This window comes from Telopea speciosissima, chromosome 7, assembly GCF_018873765.1.
Source record: "Telopea speciosissima isolate NSW1024214 ecotype Mountain lineage chromosome 7, Tspe_v1, whole genome shotgun sequence".
NCBI classification, from domain to species: domain Eukaryota; kingdom Viridiplantae; phylum Streptophyta; class Magnoliopsida; order Proteales; family Proteaceae; genus Telopea; species Telopea speciosissima.
The window spans coordinates 56,952,412-56,974,205 of NC_057922.1; the positions used below are offsets into that span (position 1 = coordinate 56,952,412).

The 21,794-nt window shown below is 41.2% G+C and overlaps 1 protein-coding gene and 1 long non-coding RNA gene across 2 annotated transcripts; both read left to right on the forward strand.

The window, feature by feature from the left end:
- The first annotated feature begins 944 nt into the window (after window positions 1-944).
- LOC122669737 lies at window positions 945-20,780 on the forward strand. The gene is made up of 4 exons (XR_006334073.1): window positions 945-954; window positions 10,327-10,334; window positions 11,543-11,553; window positions 20,710-20,780. It is a non-coding gene; the product is annotated as an uncharacterized LOC122669737 (long non-coding RNA).
- Window positions 999-2,850, forward strand: LOC122669735 (cytochrome P450 78A5-like). Its single transcript, XM_043866576.1, has 2 exons — window positions 999-2,022; window positions 2,213-2,850. The coding sequence occupies exons 1-2, from the start codon at window positions 1,045-1,047 to the stop codon at window positions 2,819-2,821; spliced, it is 1,587 nt and encodes a 528-aa protein (XP_043722511.1). The 5' UTR covers window positions 999-1,044; the 3' UTR covers window positions 2,822-2,850.
- Window positions 20,781-21,794: the final 1,014 nt, after the last annotated feature.

Below are 21,794 nucleotides of genomic sequence, written 5' to 3' on the forward strand. Positions count from 1 at the left end.
TATTAGGACACGATTCTACCCATCATCCACCATAAATAAGGGAGGTAACATCCTTCTACGATCATCTGAATTCCATTACTCTTATCTGTTGCAAGGATTCTAACTTCAGCATCGGAGTGGAATCGCTAGCACAGCCCGGTCCTCTCTGCTAATCTCGTTTTGCAGGCACAGGACGCTCTGATATAGTTTCCTGACGCAACAGATTGGGGCCGTCTGTAGGAACAACAATCGCAAAGCCTTCAAAGCTCTACAGTACAATCGAAGATCATGGCAGGCGAACAAAACATGGTTCCCACCAACCCAGAAGTTCCACAAGCAGTGGAGAACCCAGCAATCCGTCGGGCGACAAAAAACACCCGGGGAGGACACGCTGGGAAGCAAACTTTACGAAGAACGGCAGCAACGGTGGCTGGGTCCCAGCAACCGGCGGCCGCACAATGCGCACAGCAGCGCTCCAGTTATAGCAATGGATAAAGGTCCATAATAACGAATGGAGCTGTATGAAATATTTTGATGTGTCATACATCAATTATCCAGCATGGACCACCAAAAAAGCACCTTATAAATGGACGCTTAAGATGCTTGGTAACACGGAGGCAGCAGCAACTCAGCGTAGTTTTTCTCTAGCTATAATGAAGAATAATTGGCACAATCATAAGTTGATAATTCTGGAATCTGGACTGAGAATGACAATTTTCAAAGCATCACCTGGACCGGGACCGGGACCGGGACTGGGACTCGGGACTCGGGACTCGGGACTCAGGAGGGGAGCAACAAACAAATAATTTCCTTTCATAAGTTAGTTTTTTGGGCTTCAAATTTTATTCTTTATTTTGAGGAAAAAAAAAAGAATTTTATAATCTCAAGGGTAGCAGAGGTAATTAAATTCCAACCAAAGCCCTCCAGTCTCTATTTAAGCCGCGCGCCCTTCCAAACCCGAAATCATGTCTTCCAGTTTCTGTTTCTCTGTCTCTCATACATAAACAGACTTACCCTGAAACAAACAAACTCAGCTCTTATTTGAGAACCTCTTTGGCATTAAAAATGTCGTCCGATTACCAGCTTTTGTTCTTCCCCCAAGCTGCTCATTATTCACCTTCTCTAAGCATCGAAGTGGTTGTTTGTGCATTTTTTCTACTCGTGGTCTTTGGTTTCTGGCTTACACCGGGTGGGCTAGCTTGGTCTCTCTCAAAAATTCAAACTCAAGCTCGAATAGCTATCCCAGGACCATCTGGGTTCCCTTTCCTTGGCTCGGTTTTTGCCTTTACTGGCCCTGTGGCCCACCGGGTTCTTGCCAAACTCTCCCAGCGCTTTAATGCTTTTCAACTCATGGCCTTCTCTGTGGGTTTCACTCGTTTTATCATTTCAAGCCACCCGGAAACTGCTAAAGAGATTCTTAACAGTTCGGCCTTCGCAGATCGACCTGTTAAGGAATCTGCTTACGAGCTGCTTTTTCACCGAGCCATGGGTTTTGCGCCCTATGGAGAGTATTGGAGAAACTTAAGGAGAATCTCGGCTACCCACTTGTTCAGTCCCAAGAGGATCTCTGGTTTCAGTGCTTTCCGGAGTCAAATCGGTTTGAAGATGGTGGAGGAAATCAAAGCTTCCATGGTATTGAAAGGAGAGGTTGAGGTGAAGAAATTGCTGCATTTTGGATCTTTGAATAACGTTATGATGAGTGTATTTGGAATGAGTTATGATTTCAAGGAGGAGGGTGGAGAAGGGTGTGAGCTGGAAGAACTGGTAAGTGAAGGATACGAGTTGCTTGGGGCCTTTAACTGGAGTGATCATTTCCCTGTTCTGGGTTGGTTGGACTTGCAGGGAGTGAGGAAGAGATGCCGAAACCTGGTTTCTAAGGTGAATGTTTTTGTTGGAAAGATCATTGAACAGCACAGGAAGAGGAGGATGGTTAATGGAGTGTTGGGTGATGAGACCATAGCTGACTTCGTCGATGTTCTGCTCGATTTAGAGGACGACGACAACAGCTGCCTCAGTGATTCGGACCTAATTGCTGTTCTTTGGGTTAGTCTTCTTCTTATTCTTCATTCTTCCCTATTGTTTTTTGCTTTCCTTTTAATCATTTTATCAAACAGTTTTGCTTAATTTTTTTTCCCTCTCCTCTTTCTAGCGATAGTAACGGCTACAAATTCTTAATTATTAATGAGATTGTGACTGAAATACCCTTTTTTTTGGCCATTGTCTTAATTTACAGGAAATGATATTTAGAGGGACTGATACAGTGGCGATTCTCCTGGAGTGGATTCTAGCAAATATGGTGGTTTACCCGGAAATCCAATCAAAAGCCCAATCAGAAATCGATGCTGTTGTAGGAACCAACCGTGGCGTGTCAGATTCCGATCTGCAAAACCTTCCTTACCTTCAAGCTATTATAAAGGAATCCCTTAGAATAAACCCTCCAGGTCCCCTACTTTCCTGGGCCCGTCTTGCTGTCCATGACGTTCAAGTTGGGAACCACTTTGTTCCTGCAGGTACCACAGCTATGGTGAATATGTGGGCAATAACACATGATGAAACTATCTGGTCAGAACCCAATGAGTTCAAACCCGAACGATTCATGGAAGAAGACGTGAGCATTATGGGTTCGGATTTGAGATTGGCACCTTTTGGATCTGGGAGAAGGGTATGCCCTGGTAAGACTATGGGTCTTGCTACTGTTCAGATATGGTTGGCTCAGTTGCTTCAGAACTTCAAATGGGTTCCTTCTGATAATGGTGTTGTTGACATGTCTGAATGCCTCAAGCTTTCTCTTGAGATGAAGAATCCGTTGGTTTGTGCTGCTGTTCGAAGGAATAATGCTTGATGATGCTGGGTTGAGTTTTCCTTTTTTTTTTTTTTTTTTTTTTTTTGTTGGTTTGATAGGTGGATAGATAGATGAAGTTGTTACTATGACTCTCCTTTGATATTATAGGACAGATATAGTTTAGAATAGGAGGTAATTAGGGTAGTGAAAAGAAGAAGAAGCAAAAAAGGAAGATAGCTTTTTCTTTTCTTCTTGCTTTTGTACTTTTTCCTTTGTAGGTGTAAGTTTGTTGGTGCACAATACAGTCTATGTATATGTATCTTCCCAAAGGATATGGTGGTAATTAGCTCCATTTTTTTTTTAAATATGTATCTCAGTCTGATACGACTCATATTCATTGGTGAGCTCTTTGGATTCGGCTCCTCTCCAGCGCACATCGTGTGGCTGGGGAGCTCCGCGCCACATTGCCACATGCATCTCGATGCAGTGGAATTGGACGATGTGTGCCTCACATCGTCCCATACAGGAGAGGAGCTCAATACGAGCTTTTTGTATGTGTTATTATCCTTGGCCCTTGAATGGTTTATGGTGGTAGTATTAACTTCATGAATTCCAATTCTGTCTTTGTAGTGTTGGGGAGGGGGGGGGGGGGTTAGGTCATCCTATTCTCATGTGTTCCATCTTTGAGTAAATGCGTATGTGCTGCCTTTGTAAATGTTAGAACATACATGAACCATAATGACGTGGAAATTGGCGGGTTTTTCTGTGTGGGACTTTTGCATAGTCTATTGCAAGGTATAGATCGGGTATCAGTCCGTAACAGCACGGATTGAACCGATCTGTGCCGTTTATGTATGTGCACGAATAATGTATCTCAAGTTTAAATTAATGCCGCCCACTGCCCAGCCGAGTCCGGTGAATCTTTACGTATGTGAGTGTGAGTGTACGTAAACAAGTCATAGTTGTTTAAATGGAATATTCTCATCTGAATGAGTGAGTGGGCTGTGGGTCATTCACTTACGCTTCAGCAAGTTGTTTCTAAATCATCTATCCTTTGTATCCAAACTTGGAAGTGAACATGAATGCTTCTACAAGAAGCAGATTCTTCACCCTTTTACCGCTACTACGTGGGATTCTACTGTAGCTTGTCCAAACATAATTATATAAAGAGTTGTCAATCATATAACTATAAAGAAGGCTATTAATTAACCTTCTCTTCTTCTGAGTTGTAAATAAGTCTACTGTAGCTGGTCCAACATAATTAAAGGGCTTGCTAATTAAGTTAGCTAAATGGTGGGTGTTTCTCTTGGCTTGCGTGCTGGTTGATTGAATATGACGAATTTAGTTCATCTCTAGTGAGGTGTGAGTTTAGGGTGTTGCCAGGGGGTGTTCAACGGTTGAGTTATGCTATACACATCTTGACGTATGTCTAGGAATATGTGTGACACAGCCTAATGGCTGGCAGTGCACAAAAGGAAAAAAACCCTAAAGCACCATATATGGAGAAGAGCCTTTATACTACTACTACTACTACTACTACATGTTCACACTCGATCACTAGTAGACACAAACCTCTGGTGCATTGGTTACCATGCACCCTTGATACTCTATGCTCCCATACTTTTTGTGCTCCTTTATTATCCCTTACATGGCCTTTTGAATGAAACGCACTTTGCTTATTTACTACACAAAATAAGATGAGATTCCTCAGTGTAGTTAACTTACTTTGAGAGCTTTTTCTTTTCGATTTGAACTTTACAGTACAGACAACAAATGATTACAGAATAAGAACCAAAGCCCAACCATGATATGGTTGAGCTCTTTTGTGTGGGGATCCAAATCCTTGACAGAATAAATCTTGGAGAGGAGAGGTCTTTCTTGTCCTTATAAAGCTCCTCTCTTTTATAAATTTCTCACATAAAGGAGATCGATATCAGATTTGAATATACGATATACACAAAAATTTCCCCCAATGGACTGCAAGTTGCTGTGTTTTCTCTTTCCACTGATTCTCATTGTCGTCCTTTGCTACCCATTGCATCATCGTTTGCGAATTTTAGATATTGATGATAGGGTTGCATATCACAATTACTGAGTAGGGGCAGAATATCCATACACGTGGCACACATGTAAGAATGCAGCATCTCTGATCTGGTGGATCCGACGTATGAGAGGTATCACACACGAGAAAGTTGATGATCCAACAGGGATACTGATTGTTATATATCTTTTGATGGTTACTCTCATCTGATCATCATCAAGTCACTCTCTATATATGGAACAACAGATATGATTTCACCCAAAAAAAAAAAAAAAAAAAAAAAAAAAAGGAACAACAGATATGAAAGGGAACAGTCATTCAAAAGGAATATTCCACTCCCACATAAATGAATGGACTGAGTTTTCCTTCAGCCACGGTCGGTGAATGAGATCAGGATCGTCTCCAGGGAGCAGGGAAAGCCTAGGGTGCTGTCAACCGTTGGGCTGTGCCACACACATCCCTAGGCATGTGCCGAGATGTGTGCGGCACAGCTCAACCGCTGGATGCCCCCTAGTGGCACCCTAGGCGCACGCCTCCCTGGAGACGAGCTAAATTCCGGTGGAATGGGTTATCCATTGTCTAAGACCTTCGATTGCTGTCCATAGGGTATGTAACGACCTAAACCCGGACAGGATACTGATACTGCTCTCGTGAGCGTCGACCCTCAGTCTCACATGTAACACGGATCGTTATCTTTTGCTGTCCGCTACACGAACAACACCTGTTGTCCCCTCACATGGGGGCAAAATGACACATTAACTTTCTTGCCCGAACACACTGCCCGAGGGAGGTTAAGTCGTCATTTCGCGCCCCATGTGAGGGGACAGCACTGTGTTGTTCGGGCAGCGAACAACAGAGGATAAAAATTCCATATAACACAGTGGAAGCATTAACATGAAGTAACATACCAAAAGGTGTTCATATACTGGTTCACTTTCATCTCATTGCATTTTCAACATTCTTCATCTCTGTCACGTTTACATTTATCATCCTAGAGTGCCTCATTTCCATTAAATGGCATCAATGGAGTAGTCGTCATTCAACATTTTAAACCATTTCAATATAGATCATGAACATTGCATTATCATGTGATAAAACGTACATTAACTTTCAAGCATACTTGCATTGCATACACCATGCCATACATACATGTTTAACATTCATATAATTTCATATCCATGTTGTAATACCCCGTCCCAAGAAATATATATAATATTTAGTTTTATTGTTAATAAGCGTAAGTGGGTTCATATTGGCGGAATCTGGTGCGAGATACCCCATGGGGGGAATTTTAAAAGCATAGGTAGATATGATTTCTCATCATTTACAAGTATTTAGTAAAGTTAGAAAGACTATTTATAGAGTGTGGACCCTACATGTGTTCCATAGCAAATAGCAAAGACCAAAGAATATAAATTTTAACATTTTTAGTCAAACGGACATCAGACGAGAAAGAAATGGCTAAAATATTGGCCATAGGTGCATAAAAACCTGCGCAAAGTTTTGTCGACAGCAGCCAGCCGGTTCGAACCGCTTCAGCAACCGGTCGACTGGTTCAAGCTGGTCGATCGGTAGGTCGAGGTCGTATCCCTCGTCGAGCAATTTCCGCACATGGAGAGTGGATATGGTTACTTTCTTGGGTTTCTATGTCTGTTCACTTTTGTAGGTGAATTCTACTATATCCTTTGTCTGAAATAGGATTTGCTTTTCCGCACACATAACGTTTTTTCCATAGGCGAATAACCAATCCATGCCTAGGATCACGTCGAAATCCTTCATGTCAAACTTAATCAAATGAGCTATCAAGTTCCACCCACAGATTTCTACTGGACAGGGTTCGTAAACTTCCTTTAAACTTACAACACTCCCAGTTGGGGTTCTAACTACAAGCTTGTGTCCTATATCCCTCAACCGTATATTCCTTTTATCCATAAAAGTGTTTGAAACAAAGGAGTGGGATGCACTAGAGTCAAATAACACACGTGCCAGAGTGGAAGATATAGTTAAGGTACCTATGGTTTAATGAAAGATAATGATGCAATCAAACTTTTGCACATGTTTGAATCATTTATATATTGATTGACAGTCTATCAAGTAGGTACCTGTCATCACTTCCGGGTTTGCCTCCACTTCTTCATTGATCAACGCAAACACCTTCCCTTGAGTTTTATTGTCCTGGGGTTAGAAAGGTCGGGCAATAGATTGGAATTGTGGAGGAATCGATCTTGCACATTCTGCTATGTGCCGGTGTTGCATACGAAACATCGAAGGCTGTTGAGGAGAGGCTCGACTAGCTTGGCTTGATGCCGGCCGTGGTGGTTGGACAACTGTTGTGACTTGACTTTGAGCAGGATGGGCATATTGAGTGGTCCGATTGAAAGCCGGGCGGAAGGGTTGAGAAGTTTGGCCTGCTTCCGACCGTTGATACTGTATTGGACTGGGGCTGAGGCTGGACCCTCTTGAAATCTTGTTGAGCCAACTATAATTTTTGAAGGTGTTAGGTCTTTTCCCTAGCCCTTGCACTGTAGTCTTCTCATTCAATCTGTCCTCCATTGTTTTTGCCTTGTCAACCATCTGGGCATAGGTCTAAATGTCCATGACTGACAGAATAGACCCAATCTCAGGCCTCAACCCTTTTTCAAACTTCTTGGTCTTACTCGATTTATCCTTCATGTGTTCCGACGCAAAGTGGAATAGGTCCTCAAATTGTTGTTGACAGTCCAGCACAGACTTTGATCCTTGAACGAGGGCAGAAAACTCAGCTTATTTTCTGTCCCTGAAACTCTCTGGCAAATAATTCTTGAAAAAGACATCCTTAAACTGATCCCAAGTGGGGTTGGGATGAGTTACTTCTAAATTTGGTCGTGTCGACTTCCACCATGTTTCAACCTCATTCTGTAACTGATACCCGATGCATATTAACTTTTGGGTGTCGGTACATTCCAATACGTCAAAGTCCTTTTCCAATGCACTTCAGGTTGTAGCACCTCTAAGCCGACCTTGGAAAATGGCTACATCCGCCCCTACCCCCGCATAGGTTTAAGTTTCTATCTACGATCAGATCCTTTCTGAACCCCCCTATGACCGCTATCAAAGAGAAGTTTTTTCCTATACTATAGTTGCATGCAAGTCTATTGTTGCGTTTCGAAATTAGGGGAAGCAAAGCTTCAACAAGGCGCGGGCAGCCCTGGCAAAGCTTCAAACAAAGAGGTTGGGTTGTTCACTTCATTGATTTGACTTCACTTTACTTACGATTAAAGATAGGGGTCGGGCAGGCAGTGAAGGCTCATTTTGTCAGCCCCTATCCCAACAAGGAATAAAATACAATATAAGGGGTGACTAGGACGACGCGTGTCATCCTACTAATCTGCCAGGATCACTGACACAGTGTCCCAACGCACAGTCATAACTAATATTAAAACAATATAATATCAGAGTGCGGAAAGGGGAATATTACATTCTAAAAGATCAATAGTTTTGCGCAAGCGTATAAAATCAAATAGTTACAAGATGATCAAAGCCTAGATGATAAATACTGTAATTAATCCATTTTTCATTACCATCTAATAACTATCAATAAGGGTATAACAGTAAATATTTATACATGGGCCTACGCCCTAAAATGAATAAAAGGGGAACAAGTCCCTAGAATTCTCACGGCCCATAGGCACAATCGTCACAAGGACACCCATTGCCATGTTCCTCTAACACAGCTTCCTGCTCCTCCGTACCTGCATCATAATCTAAAAAAATGTGTACACGAGGGGGTTAGCTCCACTGAGCCAGTGAGGGGATGGGGATGCACAAACACACAATTCACATAGTCCAATGATGCATGCATATGTTAAATAAATTTTCCACCTAACATCACAACTAAGTCAGAGGTATATGCTACTGTGACAACTTGGGAGACATTGTGGGTCACTTAACTTATCGTCACAATGAAACCTCAATTGTCACCTGCGACCTACGCCAATCGAAGCCTCCAAGACTACTCAGTGGTAGACCCCTGATAACCAATACTACCATGACTGGCCTCTCCCACCTCCACAGAATCCGGTGTATTGATTACCCAACACCTAAATCCCTGTTGGTAAGGGTCGTAGCATAAGGGTGTAAAATCCTAGCCACAGATATACTACATGCAAGTCCTATCGTCCCGAGAGATAATCCGGGTTCATCAACTTTTTATCTAGTTTAGTGCCCGATTACCAGCACGGCACGACGCATACAGTTCAACATGACATTCAACATAATTACTTCATAAATGTAAATAGTATTCGGGGTTCTGACACCAGCACCCACCGGCACCGAGACCCATTAAAGTAAAGTATCTCCAATCAACATTATAACAATCATATATAAAAGTATGCAATATGCGCAAGCATGCTTAATAATTTATAATGATAACATAATATACAATGCAATAATAATATCAAGCCCATACAACCAAACCCACTCACATATAAGTTATGTTCTGATGTTATGAGTTGTCTCCGTAATTAAGTAACACGTCGCAAGACGAAAACTTTAAACCTAAATAAAGAGTGAAAACAGGGTTAATTAAGTAAAAGGATGGATCCCCAAAAGGTCTCCCATAAATCGTTTAAGTATAAGGTTTCAGAGGCAGGGTGGTTCTATGGGTGATTTCATGCCCAATTCCTACAACCACATGTAAATCCTAGCTAACCAGGGGCTTAGGAAGGTCTCTGCCAAGGGTGATTTTACAGGTGGTTTGTCTCAGAACATGAAACCGCACCTAAAATCGACATTAACAGGGGCTTATTCAGGGGGTGGTTGCAAGGGTGGTTTCTCGTAGGTCTTGAAACCGCATGTAAAACCACATACCTGCAGAATCAAAATTTGAAAGGTTTCTCACCAGGGGTTCCTTTCCCAAGGGGTTTAAAGGTAAGGAGGCTTCAAGGAAGCTTCCTCCTAGGTCCATTAGGGTTCTAAGACCTCATTAGGTCCATGTAATCCCAAGGATTTAAGAGGGAAAGCAAAAAGAACCTAATTTAGGACATAATAGGGTAGAAACCTTAAATTTCTCAAATGGAAAGAGATTGCTTAGGCTTAAAGCTTGTAATGGAGTGAAATAACTCCACCATAGTCTAGGTTTAGAGGTTCCATCGATTCCTTGGGTTCCAAGAGAACCCTAGGTCGAATCTCTCCCATTTTCCAAACCCCAAAACCCAAAATAGAAGAAAAGAGGTAGGATTTAATGGCTTACCTACCCCCAATATAGAAAAGCTCCACGTAGAGGGCTCCACAAGGTGAGGTTCCAAGCCTTCAGCCAAGCTTTTCCATTCGTCTTCCTCCTTTGCTCCTTCCTTCTTTCTTCTTCCCTTCTTTCTTCTTTCTTCTTTCTCCTTTCTCTCCTCCACGATTTAGGTTAGATGGGAGAAGTAAAGAGAAAGAATGCTTCTCCCCCCCTTTTGTCTTATTTATAGAAAGTGACTTGGGTCTTTTAAGTCAAATGAGTCAAGAGCTAAATGGGTCGATCCAAGACAAATGGGTCATTAAGCCAAATTAGTACTTTAAGTTAAATGGTCAAGAGGGCTTAATGGGTTGACCCATTAGTTCTATTTGGGTAAGAGAAAGGAATACCCAACCTTGGGTCAAATAGAGTTAGATGGACCCTTCGGTTAAATTACCACTTAAGCCCAATGGACCTCTTAAGCTAATGGGCATTCCCACTAGTTATAATTAGGAAAGAACTTAATTAAAAGATGAGCTCACATGATATGGGTATAATTGTTCTTCACATGTTTCCCCAAGGCAAGTGGGACTCATATGTGAATTATTCCGAACTCAACTAAAATAGTCTGGGAGGTCCAAACCTTGACCCGCACTTTGAGGGCATCAAGAGAAAGGATAAATAAATAAAATTAAGGGCTAGCACTTACTATTTCCTTGTCATGGTTTGTCCCCCATGACCCTGAATAGTTTCCTCCACAGGCAAACTCGTACTGTGATCAATAATTTTGTAGTTGGGTTTGACCACCAGTGAGAACAACTCACCAGCATACGTGGCAGTGATAACTACACGTCGTAGGGAAGAAACAATAATTAATTATGATCCGAGGTGCGGGTATAACATCCTCCTCACCTTACAAGAAATTTCATCCCCAAAATTTAAGGCAGCTAGGGGCTTAAGTGAGAAGGGTTATTGGATAACAACATCCCAAGTCACCCACATCTTAAACTAAGTCAAAGGTCGAGTCAAGATGAGGCAGTGCCTATATGGCACAGCAAGTTAGGTTCCACAATTCTCTTTTCCTTACAGGGTCACATTACCACAGGGATGTGGTTCACAATAACCCTAGGAAAACAGGGTTCCCACTGCTAAGTTAAGTCTTAAGGAACAAAGGTTGCCTAGATCTTCCAGATCAGGTGATACCACTCTGGCCTTCACTATTCTGGTCATTCTTGGGTTACAGGATTTAACCTGTCCATGACCTAACATAGGGTTTACATTCTGAAGGCTTTCACATTTGGTTATCTCATTACCTAACCCAACTTTAGAATGATTTAGAATATTGATGGAATCTCCTATTATTTACTCCCAGTACAGAGGGAACGCATTTGGTGATCCATTATCCCATTCATATCTGTCGTTGGAGAAGGTATTGTTACATCCTTCAGTTTCAGCTTTCACCACCTTTAAACCTACTACACAGTTATCCCACAGGGAAGAATCCACATCAGTCCTCTTTCAAGAACCAATAACCTTTTAATAGTTTTGGTCCAAGTCAACTCTTCAAGCAGGTCTCAATAATTTAACCTACTCGGTCATTAAATTCATTATCCATTACCCTATGGTTTGGTCAACCAAGGTCAGGGCACCAACTAGTTACACAGCAAGGTCGAGGTAAGGTCATACTTGTAGTACCAGAGAATCACTGTAGTCACACAAGTCCAAGGTTCTAAGGGATATCTATATATATTTATCACACCAATATGTAGGCATAGATTCAATAATTACATTCAAATCCCTATGGACATATCTGTCATTTAGGTCAATCCACAAGAACAAGAAGTTCTCAAGTACGGTTCGCTAAGTCTTTTTTTTTTTTGGAAAGTTAAATCACAGTGTAAGACTTTCTCTATGAGTCTAAACAAGGTTTGGATAAACCAAGTAAAGTTCAAATAGAGTCGTCACTAGCTTGAGGTGTTATGAATGACTTCCAAATACACGTGATCTTTATGGCTTACTCAAATAAACCAGTCCAAACCAGCCTATTACTTTCCTTTCCTAGTACCTACCCACAGGTTTAGATTCTACGTACCCCATTAAGGGTCTCTACCCGCATAGGTTTAGGTTTTCCTATCCATAAGGTTCGGGTCTTTAAATTCATAGGATCTAAGGTCTTCATCCTCAAGGGTAACTCTTCTCCTTTTATGTAAGAGGAGAGTCACAACGGTCACCAATGCCTGCCATTTCTAATTGATTAGCCCAGTCGGGTATAAGTCCTAACCCTTTTCAATTTAAGGTATTGACTAGACTTAGGTGGTCCACACAAATGAGCCACACAACAGGGGTGTCCGATCTAGGGTATAGGCACATAATCATCACATATAGGTGTGGTCAAAAGGTCTCCAAAAATTTGAGCTCAACATCCTAAAAGAAATCGGGTGGACTCACGAGCGGCGTCAGCACTCTGGGTGCGTTCGTGGCTCCTTTGCAAAAATAGGGAAAGCGGACTAACGGGCGGATGTGGAGTGCGAATCCGTTCGTTCTTCCAGTCTCAGAAGTCTCAAAGGCCAAGAGAGTTGAAGTCAAATGGATCTACGAACAGACGCATGAGTGTGGATCTATTCGTTGATCCGCACAGATTTAAAATGATAATTTCAAGTTTTATGCGGGATTCACGAGCAGAGTCACGATAAGTGGATTCGCTCGTTCGTCCGCTTGCAGAATTTAACATAACAGAGCCGCAAGTTTTAAAACTCACTTTTGTCTCCAAAGAAAGGGACATAACCTCAAGGAGAAAAAGCTCTACAGGGACTTCCGTTCAAGCTTCCCTTGGGTGGTTTTTCTTGTAATCTCAAGCCTCAAGGTTCAACTCTCAGTTGTTCAAGATATGGCTTTCTTCCTATTTCTGCTTCCTCTTTTCTTGGATTTGGGATGAATCATTTCAAGGTGTGATCATGTCTTGATTTTGCTTGTAATCCCATGGCCATGTACACCAAATCCATACCAAATCGATTGGAACTAGGATTTTTGGGTGTAAATCGATCCCTATTTGATCGATGGCACTAAGTTGTTGGATCCTTATTTGATTACTGCATCTTTTATAAATTTTCAAGTATTTGCAAGCATTTTAGAGATTGTTGCTAGGTTTATCATGTCTAGTTGAATTTTACTTGGATTATGTCCATGTTTTGGTTGTGGTAAAGTCCTCAATTCATAATGTTTTGGGAAAACTCTCCAAGTTCAAATCTAATTCTTTTACATGCCATAAAATCTCATAAAAAATTATCACATTGTCTTATCTTGAAGCATATTCTCTTGTATATATGATTGTTGATCAAATCCTTAGAATCTTTCCTCTTTTCCTCAAATAAATAATTCTTGTCTCTTGTTGGGGTAATTTCCTCCAATCACTTGTTCGTTTGGTATTAGTTGGGATGTAAAGTAACTAAAAGCACATGTTGTTCACAGTGATCTCCTTATTCACGTCCATGCACTAGGGATCTCACATGGATTTTATATGTGCATTGATCTCCTTCATTTCTCTTCACTCCAAACATCTTCCTATGATTATCATGTCTCATTTCCCTTATATGCTCTTGTCACAATACAATTTCCACATCTTGTAGACATTTCACTTCTATAATTTTATTTGCCAAGCACAAAGCTTAAATTATTGGGGTAAGATAGGTCACAAGGGGCGAGGGAAACAACATATGAAGGAAATAAAAGCCTAACATAGGTTGGTTCATCAAGACAGGGCAACAAAACCCTTTCTGGCTTGGGCGGTTTTATGCCTGATTTTACTTAAATATGAAATCGCAGGTAAATCCGTCTGAGACTGAAACCATAATAAACAGCCTCGGTTAATCATGGATTTACAGGTGGTTTGTACCCAGGCTGTAACCGTATGTAAAACCATCGGGCTTTTTTCCTGTAAATTTAAAGCCTGCGATTTAAAGGCTCATTTCCTTCCTTTCAAAACACAACTCTAAAGCTCTGGAGAAACCCCAACTGCGATCGTACTTGCTCTCTCCTCACTCCTTGGTGGATTTTAATGCTCCAAATTATTCCTCAACAACATCCAATTGCATTCAGGTAAGATGTCTCTCTCTCCCATCGATTTCTTTCTCTTGGAGAAACCCCAAAACACGATTCAGGTTTTGAAAACTTGGGGTTTTTGCTTTCTTTTTGCCTAATAGGTTGTTTGTAACCTAATCTTAATCATTTTCTCACCATATACAGTCTATGTAAGGGCTCGAATGCGATCTTGGCATCAAATCCAAAGATTTGGGTTAGATTTTGGAAAACCCAACCCTTATACCAAAATTTCTGTTCTCTTTTGTCACATTTGAATCGGTTTTACTATGTAGGCTTACTCTACACTAGTTGAATTGTCACAAGCCATTCTTACCTTGATTCTCAAAATTCAAAATCCCAATTACAAAATCTGAAAATTCTTTTTGAAGCCCAAGGCATGCTCCATGATCGAACAAGTCTACTTCTTGTTTGAACTTACTGCTTTGTATAAAATATCATGTCCTAGGCATAATATGATCATGAATCTTCATTATTTGTCATTGCATTCATATAATGGCCATGCCTTTCCTTTTTCCCCAACTTCTTAGATCACAATTTGATAAAAATCAGAATTTTCTAGCCTAAAAATCCTGTTGTAATTTAATTTGCTTTGAAAGGAAAAATCAAGGGCTAGGTTTTGAACTTCACAACCTTACATTGATCATCTAATTAGGTCTTAGCATTCAAGGTATTAATTTGCTGTCTACTTGGCTTTTGACTGCAGGTTAAAACAATCAATGACTCCAAGAACACGGCGTGCATGCGTTGAACAAGTTGCACCAACTGTCCTAGATCCACTATAGTTTCAAAAGATAGAGGACAAGAGCTTTACCAAAACTACTTCCGCTTCAAAAATATAGTGGAAGGGGCGGAATGTAGTGTTGGATGATCTCAAAGCATACAAGGTGGAACAGAGATTCGAGGCATTGCGATAGACCAACATTCTCAACCTCCCTGAACCATATTACCCAAAACTCATTCGTCATTTCTATGCAAATCTGAACATCGAAAACCCGGGCACATAAGACTATCGGGTTGTCTCATATGTCAGAGGGGGTCCCTATAGCCTTCACTGCAGCACAGTTGACCAGCATTATCAATGTCTCCATTGGGGAAGAGAAGACCTACTGTTCACCTGGAAGGAATCCTTACTCCTTCATCAGGCGAGAGGTAGTGACATTCTGACAACCATAAGGCAGTTGAACCTATGAGTAGTGGATGGCTTCGATGAGGTCATGAAGCAACTCTCCGACCAGACTCGAAGCCTAGAGGGTACCGAGAGAGGGGTAGATGACATCAACACCTTTCTTGGTCGTGGTGGTGGCGGTGGTGCAAACGACTAGCCCAACTTTCTCTCAACAAATTGAAGTTATCCCGGATCAGTTCTTCTAGTTCTTGTCTTAGGATGAATAACTGGGGACTTTTAGAAATGGTAGACTTGTATATTTAATCTGAGATGAACATAATCAAATGTTTTGAGTTGGAACAGATGAGATCTTGCATTTTGAGTTGGAAAAGGCACAGTTATGCCGAAGCAGAGAATCTGGAACAATTATGGTATTTAGATTGGTATCTTTTGATTGAGCAGAATGGAGTCATATGTTTTGTTGGATTGGATGAAATCATGAATGTTAAAATGAGAAGGATATGGTTGCCTTCCAGGAAGATTTAGAACAACTGGATATTTGTAATTAATCTTATATATATCTCTATGTATTTGCTTAATTCACTCTTGTTTAAATCATTGTTGATATTTGTGCTTGGTCACGATTGATTCGTTATTGTTTATGAATTATAACACATAATTGCCCATCTATGACCTACTTAAGACTCAACCAAGCAATTACATAGTTGTAGCTTAGCAGCCTAAGGTTCAAGTCATAAATTTCATGTTGCCTATTATCTTCTAAGTTCTTGTTTCACCACAATCAGTCTTCTCCTATGTTTGCACACAATCATTTATGTTCTTGAAGATTTTTAGTTTATAACCTAATTGTGGAGAGTAAATCAAGAGTCCGCGAGACTGTGGTCGGTGCAGAGCATCATTGCTCTGATACCACTCTGTCACGCCCCCATCCCAACAAGGAATAAAATACAATACAAGGGGTGACTAGGACGACGTGTGTCATCCTACTAATCTATCAAGATCACTGACACAGTGTCCCAACGCACAGTCATAACCAATATTAAAACAATATAATATCAGAGTGCGGAAAGGAAAATATTACATTCTAAAAGATCAATAGTTTTGCGGAAGCGTATAAAATCAAATAGTTACAAGATGATCAGAGCCTAGATGATAAATACTGTAATTAATCCATTTTCCATTACCATCTAATAACTATCAACAAGGGTATAACAGTAAATGTTTATATATGGGCCTACGCCCTAAAATGAACAAAAGGGGGAACAAGTCCCTAGAATTCTCACGATTCGTAGGCACAATCGTCACAAGGACATCCGTTGCTATGTTCCTCTAACATAGCTTCCGGTTCCTCCATACTTGCATCATAATCTAAAAAATTATGTACACGAGGGGGTTAGCTCCACTGAGCCAGTGAGGGGATGAGGATGGATAAACACACAATTCACATAGTCCAATGATGCATGCATATGTTAAATAAATTTTCCACCTAACATCACAACTAAGTTAGAGGTATATGTTACTGTGACAACTTGGGAGACACTGTGGGTCACTTAACTTATCGCCACAATGAAACCTCAATTGTCACCTGGGACCTACGCCGATCGAAGCCTCCAAGACTACTCAGTGGTAGACCCCTGATAACCAATACTACCATGACTGGCCTCTCCCACCTTCACAGAATCCGGTGTACTGATTACCCAATACCTAAACCCCTGTTGGTAAGGGTCGTAGTATAAGGGTGTAAAATCCTAGCCCCAGATATACTACATGAAAGTCCTATCGTCCCGAGAGGTAATCCGGGCGCATCAACTTTTCATCTGGTTTAGTGATCGATTATCAGCACGGCACGGCGCATACAGTTCAACATGACATTCAACGTAATTACTTCATAAATGTATATAGTATCCGGGGTTCCGGCACCGACACCCACCGACACCGAGACCCATCAAAGTAAAGTATCTCCAATCAATATTATAACAATCATATATAAAAATATGCAATATGCGCAAGCATATTTAATAATTTATAATGATAACATAATATACAATGCAATAATAATATCAAGCCCAAACAACCAAACCCACTCACATATAAGTTATATTCCGATGTTATGAGTTATCGCCGTAATTAAGTAACACGTTGTAAGACGAAAACTTTAAACCTAAATAAAGAGTGAAAATAGGATTAATTAAGTAAAAGGATGGATCCCCAAAAGATCTCCCATAAATCGTTTAAGTATAAGGTTTCAGAGGCAGGGTGATTTTATGGGTGGTTTCATGCCCAATTCTTGCAACCACATGTAAATCCTAGATAACCAGGGGCTTAGGAAGGTCTCTGCCAAGGGTGGTTTTACAGGTGGTTTGTCTCAGAACATGAAATCGCACCTAAAACCGACATTAACAGGGGCTTATTCAGGGGGTGGTTGCAATGGTGGTTTCTCGTAGGTCTTGAAACCGCGTGTAAAACCACATATCTGCAGAATCAAAATTTGAAAGGTTTCTCACCAGGGGTTCCTTTTCCAAGGGGTTTAAAGGTAAGGAGGCTTCAAGGAAGCTTCCTCCTAGGTCCATTAGGGTTCTAAGACCTCATTAGGTCCATGAAATCCCAAGGATTTAAGAGGGAAAGCAAAAAGAACCTAATTTAGGACATAATAGGGTAGAAACATTAAATTTCTCAAATGGAAAGAGATTGCTTAGGCTTAGAGCTTGTAATGGAGTGAAATAACTCCACCATAGTCTAGGTTTAGAGGTTCCATCGATTCCTTGGGTTCCAAGAGAACCCTAGGTCGAATCTCTCCCATTTCCCAAACCCCAAAACCCAAAATAGAAGAAAAGAGGTGGGATTTAATGGCTTACCTACCCCCAATATAGAAAAGCTCCACGTAGAGGGCTCCACAAGGTGAGGTTCCAAGCCTTCAGCCAAGCTTTTCCATTCGTCTTCCTCCTTTGCCCCTTCTTTCTTCTTTCTCCTTTCTCTCCTCTTTCTCTCCTCCACGATTTAGGTTAGATGGGAGAAGTAAAGAGAAAGAATGATTCTCCCCCCCTTTTGTCTTATTTATAAAAAGTGACTTGGGTCCCTTAAGTCAAATGGATCATTAAGCCAAATGGGTACTTTAAGTTAAATGGTCAAGAGGGCTTAATGGGTTGACCCATTAGTTCTATTTGGGTAAGAGAAAGGAATACCCAACCTTGGGTCAAATAGAGTTAGATGGACCCTTAGGTTAAATTGTCACTTAAGCCCAATGGACCTCTTAAGCTAATGGGCCTTCCCACTAGTTATAATTAGGAAAGAACCTAATTAAAAGATGAGCTCACATGATATGGGTATAATTGCTCTTCACATGTTTCCCCAAGGTAAGTGGGGCCCATAAGTGAATTATTCCCAACTCAACTAAAATAGTCCGGGCGATCCAAACCTTGACCCGCACTTCGAGGGCATCGAGGGAAAGGATAAATAAATAAAATTAAGGGCTAGCACTTACTATTTCCTTGTCATGGTTTGTCCCCCATGACCCCGAATAGTTTCCTCCACAGGCAAACTCGTACTGTGGTCAATAATTTTGTAGCTGGGTTTGACCACCAGTGAGAACAACTCACCAGCATACGTGGCAGTGATAACTACACGTCGTAGGGAAGAAAAAATAATTAATTATGATCCGGGGTGCGGGTATTACACATTTAGTAGACAGCGAGCGAGCAGCAAGCTACGGCGAAGCGGGCAGTTGAAGTTTCTTGAACCTCTCCATTACCCTAGTAGTGGAGTTCTCGGGTGCAGCTTGAGGCACTTGTGGTGGAAAGGTTGGAGGTCGAGGGGGTGGCAGCATTGCTTGTTGTTGCATCAAAGCCATAAACTGAGTGGTCATGTGGGCCAGTAGCTCTTGCTGTTGCTATATGGTTCGCATCATATTGGTTATGTTGGTATTCATCTTGCTAGCGGCCATAACCGGAGATGGTGCGACTGCAGGAGCCGGAGGGGCCGCAGGCACAGGCTTAGGAGTGTCCTCGGGTACTCTCGCCGAAGAGACTGATACTTCAGTGTTTTGAGCCATAGGCTCATTGGATGGTCCAACCTCCAGGACAAAACGAGGGCCTATCTCGCGACGAGCACCCTGGTTGGATCTTGTGTTAACCATGACTGTTTTTTGAAGAGGATTTTCGGGCATGAATGAGCATACATTGTCTGGATGAGGAAGACTTAACTTGATATGTTGCATGTGGGGACAGGATCTTAGACTAGAGTATAATGTAATACAGTAAGCAAGGCATGTATATGAAAATTTATAGCCTAAAGATACAGGGTTCTTAGATGATGCACTTGGATGGGCTTCCAAAGGGGTAGAATGGAGTGAATTATGTACCTGCAGCTAGAAAGCAAACTGCTCAAGTCTCTTCCTGGTCATGTATAGGTCCAAGTCTAGGTGATAGATATCACTACTAATCTCGTCTGCTAGTGTAAGAAAGTAAATGCATTCTTCAATCCTACAGATATCATCCTGGGCTAAGTATACTTTCAAATATTTTCTGGCTCTGGTTTTGATTCTTTGGAGTCGAGCTAATCTTCTTCTTAGTTGCCTAAGGTAAAGCATGTCATTGGGTAATATTAAACCCAAGCAACACGACCATTCCTTATCATAGGAGAGATAGGTCATTAGTCTACTAAGGGTAGTTTAAGTTATAACAAGTATGCTTAAATTTCATGCATTCGGTTAGTGTGTATTGGGGTTATGGAATGGAATGACTCAAGGATGCATGTATATAAGAATAATATTTGAGATTTAATCTAACAATCAGGTATGTCAATGAACTCTTCAAGACAGGGGCAACTAGTATATTTACCTGTACGTTTTATACTAGGCTTTGAATTTGGTCTGACCACCGGTTTAGTATGCCCTCCACACGGGCAGTGTGGTATTGGAGGAAACCACCCCTCCTTTCGATAACGTAAGTCCCTAGCCTTTATAACTAAATGTGACTGAAACATTTCTCTCTCGTCCACCATTGCCTCCTAATTCCTCTCTTCCCTCACCCCGTAAAATCTCTTATTCACTCTATCCAGTTTCCTTCTTTCTCTCTCCTACAAAATCTCTCACTCTCCACGATGTTTCTTCCTCCTGCTAACCCACTTTTCTTTCGGATTTATCGTCTACGGTTCTGACACCCTATGGTTCCTACGATTCCCTTACCTGATGTAAGACACCTGGCCTGTGATCAGCGAACGGTTAAGTTAGAGAAAACTTTTCCACTTCCCAAAAAAGTCATTAACTCTCTCTCTCTTCACTCTTCGAAAATGAAGAACTTCCATCGTCTCTCACTCTTCACTCCGATAGAGAGAAACCTTCAGCGTTGGCGAGTTAACTTCGCCTGCAACCTCCGGCGAAGGCGGCGAAGTGCGAGTCTCAGTGAAACCCTTACCCTAACTCGAGGAAGAAAGACTGCAGATCTGCACATTCGTCTTGGTCCAATACTCTCCACCCCAACTTTGCCCAGCTGATGAATCTTTTGGAGTTAGAGCTGCAACTAGTATTCTTCGATCCAAACACCTCTGTTGGCAAATCTCCAAGGACAACAATAGTACTGCCTGAACCCTACTTCCCACCTCCATTCTCTTTGCTGATTTGCCTGTGTAATTAGTACTGTTTGTTATCAGAAAATAGAATGAGTACTCTGTTCTGAGTACAATTTTGTTCATAGAATTCGATTTACCTTTTGATTTCTGGTTTCTTGGGTTTCTTTGTTGGGTTTGTGTTCATTAAAATTAAAATTAATTAATTCATAGAGAAAATAAAATGGGTTCAGTCCACCCTCCTCCTTGATGGAATCGTCTCCTTCTGGCACATTCCACACTAGGGAGCATTCTAGCCATTGATTCAAACCAAGAACACAAACAAAAGTTGTAGAAACAACCCAATCAATGTAAATTCTTATAGTTCCATCTCTTAATTATTAGAACACTGGATTTATGATCAACAACAGACACCATAGAAGATATATAAGAGATTGGAATCAAGTTATATATAAGAGGAATAAGGTGTAAAGAAAATAAGTGAGTGAGGCTATTCATCAAGAACTTGTCCGACAGAAGGCCACGCCATTAAAGATCTGAGAGACAGCTTAGCTTGGATCATTTTCTCATTTACTCTACAGAATTGAACCATCTTTTCCAACAGTAATTTAAAAGGAATTTGATAATGGAGGTGGAGCAAAATAGGAATGGGATTGCAAGCAATTGACAATTCCTAGGGTCTCGACGTCTCGTACTCATGATACAGAGAACAAGATTCCTCTCAATCCACAACCATCTCTCGTAAAAGGTTCAACGTAGGAGTATTGGGCTTGTCGTAGCAGCTTTGGTATGATTTCTATTTCAATTTTAGGTGATTTCATAAAATAATCAATTAATAGAATTTGGGTCGTTATTCATGTAACAACATTGAGATAAATAACAAAAAAGTCAAATGACCACCAATTCATAATGAGGAAGGGGCAAGGAAGGGGATTGGGCTCTTCTCCTTGGAGGGCATCGTCCAATGAGTACCCAATAAGGCATCCAACGGTTGGAATGTGCCGCACGC

Excerpts from the sequence above, each read along its gene's own strand:
- LOC122669735 (XM_043866576.1), top strand. The coding sequence starts at position 1,045 with ATGTCGTCCGATTACCAGCTTTTGTTCTTCCCCCAAGCTGCTCATTAT. Across the intron at positions 2,023-2,212 it reads ACCTAATTGCTGTTCTTTGG|GAAATGATATTTAGAGGGAC; the intron begins GTTAGTCTTCTT and ends CTTAATTTACAG.